Source organism: Mycteria americana, chromosome 3 (genome assembly GCF_035582795.1).
Source record: "Mycteria americana isolate JAX WOST 10 ecotype Jacksonville Zoo and Gardens chromosome 3, USCA_MyAme_1.0, whole genome shotgun sequence".
Classification (NCBI taxonomy): domain Eukaryota; kingdom Metazoa; phylum Chordata; class Aves; order Ciconiiformes; family Ciconiidae; genus Mycteria; species Mycteria americana.
This window is the reverse complement of record NC_134367.1, coordinates 92,186,763-92,205,134: the sequence shown is the minus strand read 5'-3', so window position 1 is coordinate 92,205,134 and position 18,372 is coordinate 92,186,763. Positions and strand designations below refer to the sequence as shown.

The 18,372-nt window shown below is 43.4% G+C and overlaps 1 protein-coding gene across 1 annotated transcript in view; it reads right to left on the bottom strand.

The window, feature by feature from the left end:
- Positions 1–18,021, bottom strand: part of LOC142407774 (visual pigment-like receptor peropsin) — a 32,795-nt gene extending 14,774 nt beyond the window's left edge. Inside the window, exons 1-2 of the mRNA XM_075497400.1 lie at positions 17,901–18,021; positions 9,648–9,853 (exon numbers count right to left, since the gene is read on the bottom strand). Of these exons, the coding sequence (XP_075353515.1) occupies positions 9,648–9,853; positions 17,901–18,021 (327 nt within the window). The remainder of the gene's footprint in view (positions 1–9,647; positions 9,854–17,900) is intronic.
- Positions 18,022–18,372: the final 351 nt, after the last annotated feature.

The window sequence follows — 18,372 nt, the reverse complement described above, 5'->3', positions numbered from 1 at the left end:
AGAATGAGGAAGGCTACTATTTTCCACATGAGGAAACAAGAAAAGGATGTTTCAAAGCCCTCTGAGAGGAAAAGCTAGTGCAGGAATCAAAATTTAGGCTTTGGAAATTCCTGGTTCTGTAGGAGCACTCTCAGACAACGAATGCCCTTTCCAGGCAGCAGCGTGTGGTTTGACGCAGTGCTCAGGTGGCATGGGACGGGCTATGTCAGGCTTGTTAAACAAGGAAACAGGTAGTTTGAGCAGTCACCATTTTTCACGTACCAAATATATAACTTCCCTAATTTGTCGCAACGGGCTGCAGAAATAATCATTTACAGGAAAATGAGAGGGAACTGATGGCTAATGAAAACTGGCGTAACTTGCCTGCAGTCGCATTAGTTACACTGAAATGATCTTCTATGTTGCTAATGATTCTGTTTGTGCAAGGCACAGTTTTTCCCTCCTTCCCTGCAGATGAAGTATTTTTCTCATTAAAATTTAGCTCACAGATGTCTACATGAGTTGCTTTTACCTCTTGTGCACACTCTTCAGATTATATCGAGGAGGATCAGAAATAAAGAAATAGGGAAGACTAATACCTCTGCAACTTTTTTTTTTCAGTATCCAAATCTCAGTTATTCAAGGAAACAAGAATGAGGATACATTCTAGTGTTCATAATATTTGAGATACTAAAATTGCTCAGAAAAACATATCTGTGAGAGGAAGGTTTGTGTAGCACAGCACAGGCAAAGTAAAGGCCACTCTTTTAAAATTTGCTTTATAGATCAGCCTCCACATCCTACCTTTCACAGTGAATCAGCGTGTTAAGGTGAGCTGAATACAGAGCTAATGTTACACAGCTTTTCTTCAGCACCTTTAACACCTGTTTTATCTGTTAATGCTCTTAGTGCCAGTTCCACGATTTGACTTTGGGTTAGTTTCATCTTACTGAAATGTCAGGAATGATAAACTATATATAAGTAAAATCCCAGCAATATCACACCACAGTACTGTGCTAGGATAGCCAATAACTATTTTTCACTCCCTTTTTACATTTGGTTTAATTTCTTTTAACATCTTATAGGTAGATAGCTGAACATTTTTCAACTAAGCAGACATTAGACCACGTTCCTCTGCTATTACGATTTGAGGAAAAAAAAAAAAAAAAAATATCTGTTTTCTTCTGTCCCAGCCTCAATCGTAGAGCTACATGCTTGGACACTGAGATATACAGTGATATAGCAAGATTTTTTACAGCAAGCAAGGCTGAGCTAGCTCAGTCTTTGGATGGGAAATCTCTGCCAAAGTTAGACACTGCAGAAAGCCGTGCTGAGGATGAAGGTACTCCTGCAGCACGCGTTGTGGCTCCACTGCGTGCGAGCACTAGTCAACTCGAGGTGTGTCTGCACAGACAGTTCCCCACACGGAGAGAGAGGAGGAAAAACGTGGAAGAACATTCAAGTGCTCTCACAGATGGGCAAGGACAATAACAGCAACCATCACTACACCTCCCCATAGCCAGCTGGGAGAGAGGGTGAATGGGAGCAAACCTTTATCCACCTTGACGGATGTTGCTAGGGGTAAAGATGAACAGCTTGTGGATTCGTCTGGGTTTTATGAGTGAGAGTTGTGTGGTGAGTAGGGTACTCACATGGACAGCTGCTGGGGAGAATGAGAGGCAGAGGTGGGGTGAGACATATATGCAAAGGGTGCTTGGTACATATGGGGCGAGTTGAAAGTGGAATGATTTTGTGAAGGAAAAAATGAATGGATGATGGAGCAACATGAATGGGTGGTTGTGCTGGAAGAAGTTTGATGAAGAATGCATACAGATACCTCAGTAATCTTCCAAGTATTGGGAAGGAAGGAGAAAGGAAGCCTGTAAGCTTTCATTTTGGTCCTTTCCATCTGCCATTGCTTTTATTACCGGGTCATGCTGACTGCTGAGCTACCACTGGTCAGTCATCTCACCCAGAATGTGAGAGAATACCATACCACATACGGTAATACGTAAACACTGTATTGGCATTTATAAATGCATAAAATCACAAACTGAGTCAAAGTCAATACTCTAGCTAAGTCAAGAATTGGTTGGTTTTACCAGTTATATTAAATGGTCAGAAATCGATGTCCTTCAAATCTACTCTATTTATAAAAGAACATAAATGCCTTTAGGGTTTTTGATTTATCAGACAATTTACAGAACATTTTGTTAAAAGAAGGTATTAATCTTCTGTCTCCTCCTCAGACAAGATATAGCAATATTTTACAATCTGTGTATAGGAAAAGAGATAAATGCATGTTCTGAGAAAGCAAATGCCATCAATAAAATATAAAATAATTTATTCAAGATTACAAGTCCTCCCCTCAAAACTTCTGAAAAGACCCCATATATTTTCATCTTTATTGATCTCAGAATTTCCTACTGTTGAAATTTTCCTTTGTGTTTCAGACCCCCACCTCTAATTTTTACCAAAGGTGGACATTATTACTTCTCAGAAATGTCATACTCGACCTCTAAACATTTAATAACACCAAAAATGCTGGATTTTTTAAGTGTCAGCAAGAGGCAGTGACTGGAAGCTGAATCTGTAAGAGGGAGTAAGGGCCACCATAGAAACATAGAATCATTAAGGTTGGAAAAGCCCTCTAAGATCGTCTAGTCCAACCGTCACCCCAACACCTCCATGCGTACTAAACCATGTCCCAAAGTGCCACGTCTACATGTTTTTTGAACTCCTCCAGGGATGGTGACTCCACCACTTCTCTGGGCAGCCTGTTCCAGTGCTTGACCACCCTTCAGTAAAGAAATTTTTCCCAATATCCAATCTAAACTTCTCCTGATGCAGCTTGAGGCCATTTCCTTTCGTCCTATTGCTACTTACCTGGGAGAAGAGACCGACCCCCACCTCTCTACAACCTCCTTTCAGGTAGTTGTAGAGAGCGATAAGGTCTCCCCTCAGCCTCCTTTTCTCCAGGCTAAACAACCCCAGCTCCCTCAGCCGCTCCTCATCAGACTTCTGCTCCAGACCCTTCACCAGCTTCTTTGGACACGCTCCAGCACCTCAATGTCTCTCTTGTAGTGAGGGGCCCAAAACTGAACACAGTATTTGAGGTGCGGCCTCACCAGTGCCGAGTACAGGGGGACGATCACTTCCCCGGTCCTGCTGGCCACACTATTTCTGATACAAGCCAGGATGCTGTTGGCCTTCTTGGCCACCTGGGCACACTGCTGGCTCATATTCACCTGGCTGTCAACCAGCACCCCCAGGTCCTTTTCTGCCAGGCAGCTTTCCAGCCACTCTTCCCCAAGCCTGTAGCGTTGCATGGGCTTGTTGTGACCCAAGTGTGGGACCTGGCACTTAGCCTTGTTGAATCCCATACAATTGGCTTCAGCCCATTCCAGGGATCCAGGGACAGGATCCAGCCTGTCCAGGTCCCTCTGCAGAGCCTTCCTACCCTCAAGCAGATCAACACTCCCACCCAGCTTGGTGTCATCTGCAAACTTACTGAGGGTGCACTCAATCCCCTTGTCCAGATCATTGATAAAGATATTAAACAGGACTGGCCCCAACACAGAGCCCTGGGGAACACCGCTTGTGACCGGCCACCAACTGGAGTAAACTCCATTCACCACTGCTCTTTGGGCCCGGCCATCCAGCCAGTTCTTAACCCAGAAAAGAGTACACCCATCCAAGCCATGAGCAGCCAGCTTCCTTAGGAGAATGCTGTGAGAAACAGTGTCAAAGGCTTTACTGAAGTCCAGGAAGATAACATCTACAGCCTTTCCCTCATCCACTAGGTGGGTCACCTGCTCGTAGAAGGAGATCAGGTTGGTCAAGCAGGACCTGCCTTTCATGAACCCATGCTGGCTGGGCCTGATCCCCTGGTTGGCCTGCACGTGCCTGTTGAGCACACTCAAGATGATCTGCTCCATTAGCTTCCCTGGCACCGAGGTCAGGCTGACAGGCCTGTAGTTCCCTGGAATCTCCTTCCAGCCCTTGTTGTAGATGGGAGTCACACTGGCAAGCCTCCAGCTATCTGGGACTTCCCCTGTTAGCCAGGACTGCTGATAAATGATGGAGCGTGGCTTGGCAAGCTCCATGCTCAGCTTTGCAGGGCTGCAGCTCTGGTTGCTTGCCTGGTGCAATGCAGTCATGGCTCCGAGCTTTACTCCTAGATTGGATGTGGCAAAAGGTCGTGGGCAAGCGAGGCTCCGAAAGTAGCCAACAGAACAAGGTGAGGGGCATATCTCACCTCCCTTTTGATTTTTAATGCCTTACTCCAGGCCACAAAAGGTTAGAATTGCTTGGTATTCACAGCCATATCCTTCCCTTAACTGTGCAGGACCTTTCAAAAATTAAGCAGTGTCACTGAAAAGCAGAGGGATTGCTGATCCGTTCTCCCTTTTCCCCCATGGAGGGTGCAGGACAGCTGGATTCACTTTTCTCCATCCAAAGGTGCTCAGATCCACATCCGCTGCCTAGGAACATAATACCCAAGACTATTCATCGTATGGGGATGCTCCACTGTCCTTAGAGCAAACAAGTACCAGGGCTAGAGACAAAGAGAAACTCCCTACATCAGTGGTCAGACACCCATTGGAAGGAGGGGAACCCTCCTTGTCCAACAGCAGCATTGTTAAAGCAGGGCTATTGCATGTCCAGCTTTTCTTAGAGATCCCCATTTGTCTGGGATTTCAGCTGGCAACTAGATCAGCTACACCACCACAATTCGGAAAAGCCTGTTAAAGTGCAAGAAATCCCAGACATTTCCGTGGGTCATGTCCTCCTCAATGCACATGCACTAAGTCCGGCACTTCTAGAAAATTTTGGACTTCCCGGCCACACCGTGCCCCTTCAGGATGCACACACGTCACAGGTCTGGTGCTGTCAGGCAAACTGCACAAATGAATTAGGGATAACAGAGTAAAACAATACATGCGTGCAGTGTAGGGCTCACTGCTGCTCACTGCATTGCCAGTTGTTTCTGTCCAGGGTATGCCAGACAGAAATACTGTATAAATCATGAAAGCATTAAGCAGTGCAGGATTCAAAACCAGGTTTCCTCACTGCTATGTAGCAAACCCAACCACAGGGTGAGACAGTCATCTCTCTCTCTCCGTCTCTCCTCTGTGGCTTTATTATTCCACACAACAGAAAGTAGCTTCAGCAAAAGAGGGTGAGGGCTGGTGGTGAGGGCAGGCTGCAGGGACAGAGGCGGTGTGGGCTGAATCCCGTCAGGCAGGCTACTGTCGCGCTCACTAATACCTCAAAGCTGAACATATTTTTTTTGGTTCCTCCTGAGGCTGTTTCTGTGCAGAGCCGGATCTGCTGGGGATGCTCTGGCACCATCTGCCTGGCCAGATGGACCCGAGATACCTAGGCTGATAGCGAGGGGAGCGCATCTGCGATAACGATGTCAGTCAGCACGTCGGTGGCAGGGGGCTTGTCTGCGACGGTACCATGACTGTGACGGTACCATGACCTGGAGGTAACTACGCTGTGCTCTGCTGCGCACCGCCGAGATACCTCTTATAGGTAAGAAACAATCAGAAATAAGTAACATTTTTTTAAAGAAGCCTATACTAACAGAGTGAGCACATGATAAGAGCAGTCAGTTTTCTTGACCCTCGTAAAATTCTTAAGTATTTATAAAATTAATGTCAAAATAACCAAACCATATTCTCAAAAAACCCCCCAAAAATTAGAAGAGTGAATTAGTGGAAACAGGTTTAAACTGAAGTACCAGGATTATGAAGGATTTCAAATTCTAAGGCACCCCACAGCCCATCCTTGGTTTCTGACATGATTGCAATGTACCTATGGGGATCAGATAGGTTATAATCCTTCCCCTATGTTTAGAGGCTTCCTGAAGCCTGCATCTTTTGTATTCACCACATGATTAACAGATAGAAGAAAAACTTTCTGTTGGTTGATTAATAAGGTTGAGAGGAAACTGTGGTGTTTACCTGCAGAGAATTAATATTTCTCTACTTCTACATGTAAGAACATTTGCACACAATGTTATTTACAGGTTTCAGTGCAACTTCTAATTCAGCGGAACATACGAATAAAAAACATATGGGAAGGACAAAAATATACCCTGAGGTTTTTCACTAGAAATATGGTCAATGGGGGAACAGATGGCTCTTGGTCACTGGCTTACATTCCCTGACCTGAACTTTACTATACGAACTAGTTTACTTACATTTAATATTACCAGCGGCTAAAAAATGAGTGTGCTAGAGACTGACTGTCCTCCCTCTGTCCAGATCAGGACAGTGGCAGAGCAGGGAAGAGATAAACAAGAAGTGAAAGCAGAGTCCAAAAGGCACCCGTGGAAAACCGTATCTGTACACAGCAGTCGGCAGGGGCAGCATGTGGACACAGACCTACCCTACAACCTCATTCCTGAGTGAAGAACTCTGCCAGACCTCCAAAAAGAAAAATAACGTTTGGCATGGGGAAGAACAGTGGTGTTTCTTCCATGCAGAGGAGGAGAAGAGGAGCACACGTATCTGTCCCATTCAGCAGGTATGCCGCAAGATGGTCCTTTTAGCCGGAGATGCACCTTTTGTTACAGAGAGTTTTCACAGACCAGGCTGTTTTGAAAGAGAAGTAGTATCTGTCTGTCTTCCCACTCCCTCTAACTGGGGCAGCCGAGAATGGTGAACCTTAATTTTGAAAAATATTACCCGAGGGCACAGGAGGCGGCCCGAGTCAGAGGAAGGGAAAATAGTTAGGTGGATTAAGTGAGGTGAGCTCATGAAATTTCTTCATAAACAGAAATGACAGGATAGCTTGGGAAAATAAAAGTTTCCCTAAGCATGCCTGACAGCAGAAGCTGACTGATCAAATAGGAGCAAATGTGCAGTGAAACGGACAATGACAGAAAGCCAAGTAAGGCCATCCTCTGGACTCAGCAAAACAAACCAAGCCAGGGAAAACACACGGGCCATGCTAAGGAAAGAGCCACGTTCATGTGCGCAACAGCCCAAATTGTCATCCCAGCTACTTGCAGAGGTGCTTGAGTGCGGTGAGGGGAACAAGAGACACCGACTTCGGAGAGCTGTGACAGAAAGCATGGGCCTTACCTTCCTGGCACCAAGCTCCTCACTCCTCATGTTCCAGATGTGAGACCCATTCTGTTTGGACTACGAATGTATCACATTTTATAAATACCAAAAACCAAGCAATCAAAACCCTACCGCTGTTCAAAGTTGAACATTTTTAGTCCATTTTTATGCACAGAAGCTTCCCACTATTTCTGCATAATATTATTCCTAAAAATGGCCACTCTACTTCCATAAGTTACTTTTTCATCATTGGCTTCTGTTTTGTCAAGCTTAATCATGAAGAAGATGGATGTCAGGCTTTAAACATGTTTTTGAGACACCCTCCCCCCCCAACACAGAACAAAATCTTGATGGGAACAGGAATCCTACATGATTTTCTCTCAACAAGTCACAACCAATTCAAACTATTCATTCAGAGTACAAATTGACTTTTCTAGGTTACCATGAATTTTTAGTTAGCATTAATCCAGTATCAGTTCCTATTTGAAATGCTAAATGTTAACTTTTAGAGCCTACAGAGGATTACCAAAGCAGAAACTTTAATATTTTGCAAATCAGAGTGTTTAGAAAAGCCAATGCATTATTAATGTCCTGAACAAAATCCTTGGATCCCAATACCTTAAAACTTTGCTTGATATCCATATTTTACAAATGAATGCTGTTTAAAACCAGGAGATCCAAATAAGATTACTTAACACACCCTGACCAACATTTGGGGTATCTGGGTACCCCAAAATATTACAGACTGCCTCTCTTCTTGTAAAGGCAGTTCAAGCACAGCAAGATTAAGCACACCTCCATCACATTACGTTCAAGCACACCTCCATCCCAGTCTTTTTACATCTAAAAAAAAAGCCAGATCATTGTAACGAGACTCTAAACAGCTCAAAGTCAGCCAAAGAGGGACTCCCAGGCAGGGGCATTGTGGAAGAAAGCTGTAAGGCTGCTGACAGAAGACTCCCATGCAAATCAAGAGGTACGGACACAATGTGCCATGCCGATTCCTGTGTGTGCTGTTTTTTACAGCCCAAAAAAGGAGCCACAGCATAGATGGGGCTCTGGAAGAGCTTGAACTGCGGAGGCAGAATGCTCATTTAATGTTAACTTCTTTCAGCCTGCTGGGTTGTAAATGTTAAGCCATGCCACAGATCTTGGTTCAGGATTTCACGCTGAATGGCTTACCCTGTCTTACATAGGAAGTCTGCAGCAAAGCTCGAAGGGAACCCGGAGATCCAGATTTCACCTTTCCTTTCTTAATCATAGCTCCAACCTTCCTTGAAACAGGGAAAAATGGGAATCCGTTTAATTCTGAGTGTGGGTGTGAATTTTACAGTTTGCAGGTGTGTCTTTGTTTATCTGATAACTTCAAATGTTTCCATTAATAAAAAAAATTAAAGAGGTGTCCTCAAAGTTTCTCCTCAACAGACCTTAGACTGCAGTTGCAGGTGTTCTCATTAGAGAAACAGTGGGATTTTGCTGAGGAAATAATTAGCTTCATTTTGATAAATCCTTTTCTGCCAAATGGCTACAGACATACATTTTAATCAAGAAAATAATCACTTTTTAGATCAAGCTACAGCTCCTGGGTTAATCAGAGTCTTCTGTGGGAAGTCTTCCTCTCTGGGTAAATGGAACCTTTGTATTGAAAGGGAGGGGACTTGATCTGTAAAAGTTCTTTCATCTATGTTGCACAAGAGTTCAACTTTCTCTTTAAAAAAAAAACCCAAACAACCCCCACCCCCCACCCCCCCCCCCAAAAAAAAACCAAGAAAAGAGGATTATTTCTCTCTCCCTTTTCCTTCATCATGATCTTTCTTACGCCTTGCTGTAGGCTATCCTGTCATTTTCAGATTTTTGATTCCCTCATGAAACAGACACACCAAGTATAATCTTTCTCACAGATGTTACCGAAAGAACCAGGGACCCAGGCTTGTGCCTATCTATCCATGGGATGTATTTATATTCTGTCTATGCAGGTGTGTTTCAGGACTAACAATGACAACATTTTCTGAGTTCTCCAACAAAAAGCTGCCTCCAAGTTCAGGGATGACTGTGCTATAAAGTTAAGTCACTCTTCCTACCACAGGCAACGAACCAACCAAGAATTTAGGGGTAAGATTGAAAAGTTACAACTGATTTAGTACGAGAAGTTGTATGCTAAAATACATGGGTATACCCAAGTGCTGTCTGGAGGCTTTGCTCTACGTGCCTTGTCAAGTAGGAGTCTACATTGCTTTAAGTCAAATGTTAAAGTGCAGACAACCAGGTTGACTTCAGGTGAGCTGAAGACAAGCACAGCCTACTCAGGTTGGAAACCTTAGCTTTCCAACATGAGTGGGAGCTATGACATGAAGTAAAAAACCCAAACTAGTAGGAACTATTGTGAATTGATAAAAAACCCCCCTGAAAATTGGTCAAACACTGATCAAATGCATAGATTTATGGGTGTAACAAAAGAGAACACTGTCCTTTTGGAAGGTCAGTCAGTATTTCTTTTCACTCTTCTGGGCCTGTCTGGTTATTTATATACAGCATATGCACAGAAATAGCTGCACCTGTTTTGTCTAATTAAGCGTAATCCAGTCTTACCTGGCAAGTCCATATCGATGTGATAATGAATCCATCATCTCTGAAAACATTGAAGATTTCAATGATCCCCCGTGAATAACCAAACACAGAGATACTAGCATCTGATACTGCCAAGTTAAATGTGAGGTAGTCGGTGGGCTGCAGAAGATGTCTTTGTTTATACAGGACAAAAATCACAATGCTGTTTCCAAACCAAGACAGCCAACCTGGGAAAACAAATTAAATCCATGAAATCAAAAAGCAAATAAAGCAAGAAGCAGTTCAATGTGCAAATGTGCAATGTCTCTTCTAAAAATTATCATTTTTTTTCCATTAGAAACAAATTAAACCAAATTATCCATTGGCAAATCTACGCATGAAGCCTTTTTAAGTAGCTGGGTACATTTCATAAGCAGGAACAAGTGAAAAACTCCGGCAATAAAACAGAACAAACATGAAGAGCTGCTGCTGCATCTGTTGAAGATCCACTATTTAAAGGCCAAGAGAAGTTTTTTTTTCCTAAGTGGACAGATGAAACTCATGAAACGTTAACACCTGGGAAAAAAAGGAAGGAGGAAAGGTTGGTAGAGTGGAGCAGAGACTACAAACTATCTGCCAAAAGCTGCAGCTGTTCAGGTACATTGCATACAATAATGGATACCGAAAGTTCATGCACGTAGCCAGAGAGCCGCTTTACTGCTTCTCTCTCAAGAAGTCCAGCTCATACGACTAAGTTTCTTCTCTGAGAACAGCCTAGGATCTCCTTGCAGCGAAGCTTGTCCCAGATGGGAACATTTTTCAGTAATACACCCAGTAATCTATATGAAGAGAACATTTAGAACAGACCTTACAGAAGCTTTAAAGTCTTTTTTCATTTATTTTTGAAGAAAGTTGTGTCCTCTCTTACTCTCCAGGAACAGAGACGCCTGGCTTGTACGTGTCTAGTTACATGAGGAAAACACAAGGGAGATGACTGTAAATCTGGTGAAAGTCAGCCACTTATTCAGTTGGAGAGACCTAGAGTTTCCAAATGTGCATGGCTATTGCTCCACCCATCCGGGCAAGACCTTGGTAGTTTGCATCCCACTTTTTGGAACGATGTAGACATGTAGAATTGAATGACTTTTAACAAAATGTTTACTCATAAACATCAGGCTCAGTGTTGAAAATGGGGCTTAGCCAGTGAAGGGGATGGCTCCAGGGTGGCTGCTGGAGCAGGGCTGAGCAGGCAGCACCCGGCTCCCCGTTGGCTCCCGTTTCCACCCCCCAAACCAGCTCTGCCACTGCTGACACGGGTGGCCTCACCTCACCTCGGCAATGTGGAGCAAAACACCACCTCTTTTGAGTGCCTGCAGCCTAGGACAGGTTTAGGAACCCAGGAGCTGGTGGTTTTGTTCCCCACAGTTGATGCAAGGGTACAACGTTAACTACCAGGTGAGAGAGAAAAGAGTTGATCCATAGCCCTCTCTCCAGGCACAAGCAGTAGATATCCCAGAGTCAGGGTGCTGTATCTTGACACAGCAAGAGGTGAATATGTGCACTGAAGAGGGACGTGACACAAAGGCATTGCACAGCATCTCTGGATGTGCAAAGGGGTTCACGAGATGAAAGATGGCCGATAGGTTTAATGTTGTAGCAAGAGGGCAGCTGCCTTTCTTCAGGAAGCATCACCAACTCCATATGCCAGGAACCCAGCACTTTGCCACCAGGCTGCCTTGGCTAGGAAGGAAAGGGAGGAAATTGCCTCCAAATCTCCAGGCCATCTGGGAGTATCACGAGCTGAAATGCCAAAGAGCAAGGCACTTGTTCTCCAAACACGGTACTTACCGCCCGGTGAGGTGCTCTGGGTACTCTGGAGTGGGAGGGACAGTCTCTGCACAGCACCATGAACTGCTTTTTCGGCAGAGCGACTTCCTTTTAATAACTTCTGTTTGCAAAATTGCCAAGCTACTGCTGCTCTGGCTTGCTTAGCAAATGCCCATGGTTTACTAAAAAGCTTTTGAACTGGGAAGAGCTGACATGTTGGCATATGGTATTAACCAGAAATAGTCACCGGTGCAATGATACACTGAGATACATAGATATATTTTATATATATCACATAAGGATAAGATCAACAACAATAAATACATCTTATTCTGGCCACTAGGTGACAATGTTTCTTAATCGAGTCTCATTTCCAACGGCTGCATGCACTTAAAGTCAGGAATTGTTTCTGACTTTGTCTGAGTCTAGGTATTATGAATAAGCACAGCAGGGCACTGGAGGAGGACGGCTTTGGGAATGCGTCAGGATAGTCTGCAATGCAAACGTGGTAGTTGTGTTGTCTGTGTACGTCAGCTCTGCCTTCTGTAAGGTAAGATAGTTTTCAAGGCAGTAAGCACGGAAATATTTTCCCTGTCAATACGAAGACACAGTGCTAAAATGGCAGACAAAATAAAATGGCACCTCCTTTGTAAACTGCAAAATTTTGTCAACGCAGTGTAACGGTTAGGAGGGCTACCCTTGAAGTGTCAGACACGTGCACTTCCCGGGAATATACAGAGCAAATTCCCCCTAGCCTGAAGGGTAAGGGAGTTTTCAGTTAAAGTATCTTAAGGAAGAAATTGAGCAAAATGTTGTGTAAAACAGCAATACGCATTTCAGATGGAGGTGACAGAGACACAGTACGTGTGATCATTTTTTGAATGATCACAAACTGAGGGTGGGGATGAGGGAAGTGTTGAGGGAGAGAAGGTTACAGAGCGAGTATGGCTTCTGCAGGCAGGCACAGTCCTGTTAACCAAAGCAGGTGGAGAACCTGCACTGGCATATCCAGTCCCTAAAATGTCTGATCTGGCTGGGTAGTAGACCATATTAATACTGTGATAAAAAAAATGGAGGAACTCAGTTCTCAGTAAACCATGGAGTAACAGAAACGCTGGTCACATAAAAGTGCTATCAGCTAGAGCAGTGACTATGGGACACTGGATCTCCGCACCATCAGATAGATGTGCTGGTCTGGGGTTGCTGGCTATATTGACGGCTGATATTTCTTTTTTTTTTAAAAAACAAACAACCCCAAAACAAAAAACCAACCAACCCCGACCAAAAGAACACCTCAAACCAAACCACCTCCCTCCCCCGCTCCCCCAAACCCTGAGAGCACAACAGGGAACAGGTTGCACGTGCAGCGCGGAGGAAGCCCAGCCCAGCTCTGCCGCTCTCAGAGAGGGCAGGGGTCTCCTCCAGCGCTTTGCGGGCGGTGTCAGCCTCAGGGTAGGTCACCGGCAGATCAAGAGCCCCGAAAGGAACCTCTGAACTTCGAAGCGCGGTAAGGCCTTGGTGTCACCAGCTGGCATCTCAATAAAGCAGAGGATAGACAAGAAACAACCGAGGGAACTAGTTTCATTTTTTGCAAGTTGCCAGCAACACTCACTCAGAAGACTATATGGGCGGGGGGGGGGGGGGGGGGGGAACCAACCCAAAAAACCAAACCCCAAATCCAACCCCAGCATCCTAAGGTAATCCTGGTGGGCAAGGACAGGTTCCAACTGAGATCAAAACATGATTGAGAGAGAAAAAAATAGCAGATAAGAAGAAACTGAGCACTTCCACCCAACATAAGGTTCAGAGAGGAATCACCACATTTCCCCCATAAGCTGTAAAGCTGTCTGATATGGGCTGCTCATCAGCGAGAGATGCTGGCCCTTCTGAAGTGGCAAAATACACAGATAACATACAATTACTGAAGTTTGTTAACACAGGGCAGGACTGAGAGCAGCTGCTGTGAGACTGGCAGTATCAGAGTAGAACAGGTTAAATGAGTGTTGATAAATGCTAAACATTGAACAGCTAAGGAGTCACCTTTACTCCTCAGACACCCACAGAAAAGTACTTTGTACCACATTTGCAAACATTGGGAGGTAGGAGGAATAGGATGGACAGCAATATTAAAAATCTTGTATTGACCTTATATAATTCAGTAGTAATCCTTCCCCTGGAATAATACCCCCCAATAGAGCATTTTAATCCACAGGTGTCAAAAGCGCTCCACAAAGGAGGCTGGTGCTGTTATCCGTGATTTCTAGGGGAGGCACAGGAAGGCTGCGAAGCAAGCTGGTGGTAGTCAGGAACCGAAACCCGACCGACAAAGTCCTGTATCAGCATGCTGTCCGCCAGCCTGTGCAAAGAAAGCACTGAAAAACTAGCCAGCAAGGGTGACTAAGGATATTGAAAATCTCTCTGCTGACAGCAACCGAGAACAGTGAGATTGTTTAACTCCCGGAATAGCTAAGAGGGAACACAACAATTTTACAAAGATTTCTGCCAAATCACTCAAGCCTGAGCATCCAGACATACCCTATTTTTCTCTCATGTACCTGAGAGAGTCTTTGAACAAGCTATAAACACCCGAGGCTGCATGCAATTTCATTGTTAACATTCAATTTATGTTTTTGCAGAGTTAAATATGGTACAAGGGAACTGATAGCTCCGAGCTGGTCATCCACATTTCAAATAGACTCCTGCATCCATGCCCAGCTAAGATAGGTTATTATGCTTAGTGCTTAGACTTGTGCTTATTAGACATTGTTGCATGGCCTTTGCTTGTAAAAGATGACAAGAATGAATTAGAAAAATGGGTGTTACAACTCACCCATCTGCAGTTTAAAATCTACAGGGGGCCTTAAGTGGAAGCGTTCAAGAAATGAGAGCAAAAGGTGAAGGCCCAGTGTCGCAAGACAAGCTATGCTTTTCCCTCAGCAAATAACCTTATCTCCAGGACAGAAATTGGATTGAGCATCTAGATATAGAGCAGGCATGAATGAAGTCGCTCACCGATTCAACTGCGTATACACAAGCATAAATGTCTATCTGAAGAGGTTTGCTGTAAAAGATTTTCAGACTAGAAAACTTTATTTAAAACAGTGATAACATCTAGAGAATTTGCAAAGCTGTCATTAACTATTGCAACTGTGAAGTGACCCTGCTCTGTTTTTAGTCTTTGCTGCTAATTATACATACACAATATCCTATCCAGGGCTTATTGCCAGTTTTGGCAGGAAGGAGAAGAGTCATCATGTTTTAGACTTGACAAAGCGTGGAGAGATTATTTGTTCAATAAATGCGATCATTTTGTGGATGAATGTTTTGCGAATAGCTTGTTTCCTTTCCCACCTTCTCAGATTTATCTGTCAAACAATGTCCCAAAATAACGCTCATTCTGTCACTTGTCAAATAACAGTTTACCATTACCATTCAGAAACGTGTGCCATTTAAAGGCATGTTTGTGTCTCGTGGTCTGTTCCAGTTTTCTGATGGGATTGGTAATGCTCTCAGCATGCCTTTCTGATATAAGCACTCACAAAAAGTCAGAATTTGTTCTCTAACAAATATTCTCTCCTACTGACTTAAAATTTCCTTTTATGCCAAGCGTTAACTCTAACAGTCCCAGTTAACTGTGAAACTAGGGAAAATGAGCACAGAACAAATTGTGTATAAATGCAGAAGAGAACAATTTACTTAAGAATTCCAATTAATAATTATGAAGAAAATAATGCTTCATTTTTTTCCCCCAAGTCTAAGGTTGACTTAGCTAGCAGCTGTGGACAGTACTTTTAAATTGCACCTAAGAATTTAAGCTGTACAAGGATTTTCCACAGTACTGTACCACTTAGGGTATAGGCAAAAAGGGGTCAGATGTAATGCGAGCAACAGGACAAGCTCCCACCTGTCTGTCAAGGACAGTTCTGAGCTCATGGAAGGGAAGGACGGAAACAGAGCTCTGCCTTCAGAAAGGGGATGCTGACGCAGCTGACCTAAGGAAGGGTAACGCAGCGGCTGCTATCACCTGCAGATAGTCCCTCTAAGCACACTATGATGGCTCACCGCTATGGGACTGGCATTGCATTTTCACATCTGGACCAAAGACCCACTTTGCTGGTCCCCTGGCCAAAGCATTAGCAAGGAGAATGATGGAACGGTGACTCGGATGCCAAGAAGCAGTACAGTGACCTCAAAAATCCATCAGCATCTGCAAAATGCACTCATGCACTTCGATGCTGGTTTGCTTGTGATGTTAGTGTGCGATACCTATGCCAGCGTAGGCTTTGAGCTCAGGTTTCCATATGGTATGCTGAGGACCTCTCTGTCTGGACCTGATACAGCCTGGCTGGTGTATGATGTACGACACATACATCAGTGTCCTGTCTGTCACATATGACATCCGTGCTACCTGTGACATGAGACATTCAAGAAGGGGACATGCAAAGAGGCCTCATCGCAGCAAAAGGTGTTAGATCATAGTTCTTGGATATTCACATCTTCTGTCAAGATGTGTGACTGTGGGAAGACTTGGCCAAAGATAGTTAGGTTTTTTTGGACTTTATCCTGCAATGGTGAAGAGATTCAGAGGAACCCCATCTTCTGGGTAAGTGCTAACACCAATCACATACATCCCTTTGGTGTCAGGAACGTACATCAGAATTTGCAAAAAGCTGCACTGGCGTACTTAGTATTCAGTCCTTGCTACAAGTTAAAAAAGAAAAAGGAAAAAAAAAAAAAAAAAAAGAGTCCAGGTTGGAAAAGACAGCGTAAAAGGCTGCTAGGATGATATGCTGGGATGACAGGGGAAAGGATATTATGACAGGACATAAATAAATTATAATTAAAAAAACCCAAAATCAACCAACAACAAAAAAAACCCCCAACCCCTCACTTGCTTAATATAGGCATACAAAGGTTGACCACAAGGTATGATTGTTTCTTCAGGAACGCAGACTGGCCGTAGGACGTTAATTGCAGGCAAAAAATTTATTTCAATTAAACGGAGTGACAAAAAGGGTATAAAGTTGGTGTGATCACTTCAGCTAAGAATATAGGGGGAAGCTCCTGCCCAAGAGAGAAACAAAATCAGGAGCAGGCTGTCAACTGGAAGAGTGGTAGCAACACCAAAAAAACCCTAGCCAGTTATATGAGGGAGCATGACAGCTTCGTAAATGAGATTATATATTGTCACAGCAGGGGACTGGCCTTGCTGACCTAAGCTGTTCTTTCTAGTCTTAAGTGCAACTGATTAATTCATTAGCTGATGGTGCAGCCATTTCCCAGCCATTCATGAAGGGATACGCAGATGTGAACAGATTGGGGATAAATTGGAACAACTCTGATTTATCTTACGGCCACTCTTCTAATTAAGTCTCCTAAGACAGAAGTCATACATTTTTCTACTAGAATATATGTTTTTATTCTAAACATAACTTTTTCCTCCCTAGTTCCCATAGGTAAAAAAAAGAAAGTCTCGTGTAAACATATGAAAATACTTAGCATTTTACATTGTAACTTCCATAGACCTTTCTCAAGCATAAGCCGAGGGCTAGTAAGCTACTTGCAATATGTGATAAGCTTAGAAAAAGAAAAAATCTGTTTAGATCAATCATTTAAAAACAGAAACATTTTTGTATATGCCGTTTAGAAGAACAGATCTAATGAAAGTTACATTTTCCTGTATTTTCCTGTGAGGTTTTATGGTTGGAAATTGTGATTACCTAGCAAACCTGCATTCTTTGAAATTTCATAAAGTTTCCTTGTATCTTGCAATGAGTCTGCCCCAAGTAGACAATATTTAAACAAACGAAACAGAATTGCGCTGGGATCAAAGTGAGTTCATATGGGGTGCCATTTTCAAACCCTTACATACACTTACAATAGCTGTCTCGCAGCAGAACCAAAATAAACACACAGGATTGCGACTGCTAACACAGGATAATGTTCTAGTACTTAGATCTTTCATAGGTCCTGTTTGAAGAAGTTTATTTCTATGTGCATCGAATGCTTAAAGCAAGAGCAGTACAAATAGTTAAAAAAAAGTTTAAAATTACAGAATCGTATTTTCTGTCTCTGCAGGAGGTAATTGTAGGATGCCAACTGACTGTCAGCAGTCAAAACTCTGGAAATCATAGAACATTAATTCAGTGCTATTGAGGCACGAGAAGACACAGAATTATCACGCACTTCTGATAAGGTACTTTTTTGTCTTCCCACATATTAAGTTTAGTGAACATTAGTTAAAAGTCTACAGGCTTGACTATTTTTTTTCCTTAAGATTTCTGCATTGATTATTAATCTCTTTTTAACAAAAGAAAGCTGTACCTCTTTGATCTTGTAATAGCTGAAGAAAAAAGTTGCATTTTCCAACATCCTGTTCCATTAGGGATGAAACCCAAATTAATCACTTTGGACTTTATACCAAACTCTACTTAGGAGCTTCCTTTCACATCCAAGCCGAGTACATACCTAAAGCCAGTAGGTAGAAACCTATGATGGTTTCTCCTTGCTCTGTTACAGCTGCCTCTCTGCTCAGAAAACTGTTGTTGTTGTTCCTCCAGGGCACCTGCGGAGAAAACTGGACAGACATTTTCAGAGGAGCTTATGACCCAGAAATCGCCCTTTCCTCAGTACGTCCCAGCGAAATAAAATGGTTCCAGCCTTTTCCTCAGTTTCTGCTCCCTGTATTCGAGGGAGCTCTTCAATGAGACTAATGATCTAAAGAAGGAGATCTCAAGGGACAGGAGCTTTGCAGCCTTCTGACCTGTTCTTCTTCACTAATCCTATCTATTAATACAGCCTGTGAATCTGTGGCCAGCCCAAGACAGCAGATTTCCTCATGTACTTATTACTGCTACGCACAGAAATCTTTAATGAAGAGCGTGTATCTGACAAAAAGACAACTTCCTTTAAAATAGGGTGATACCACATAACCTGCAGG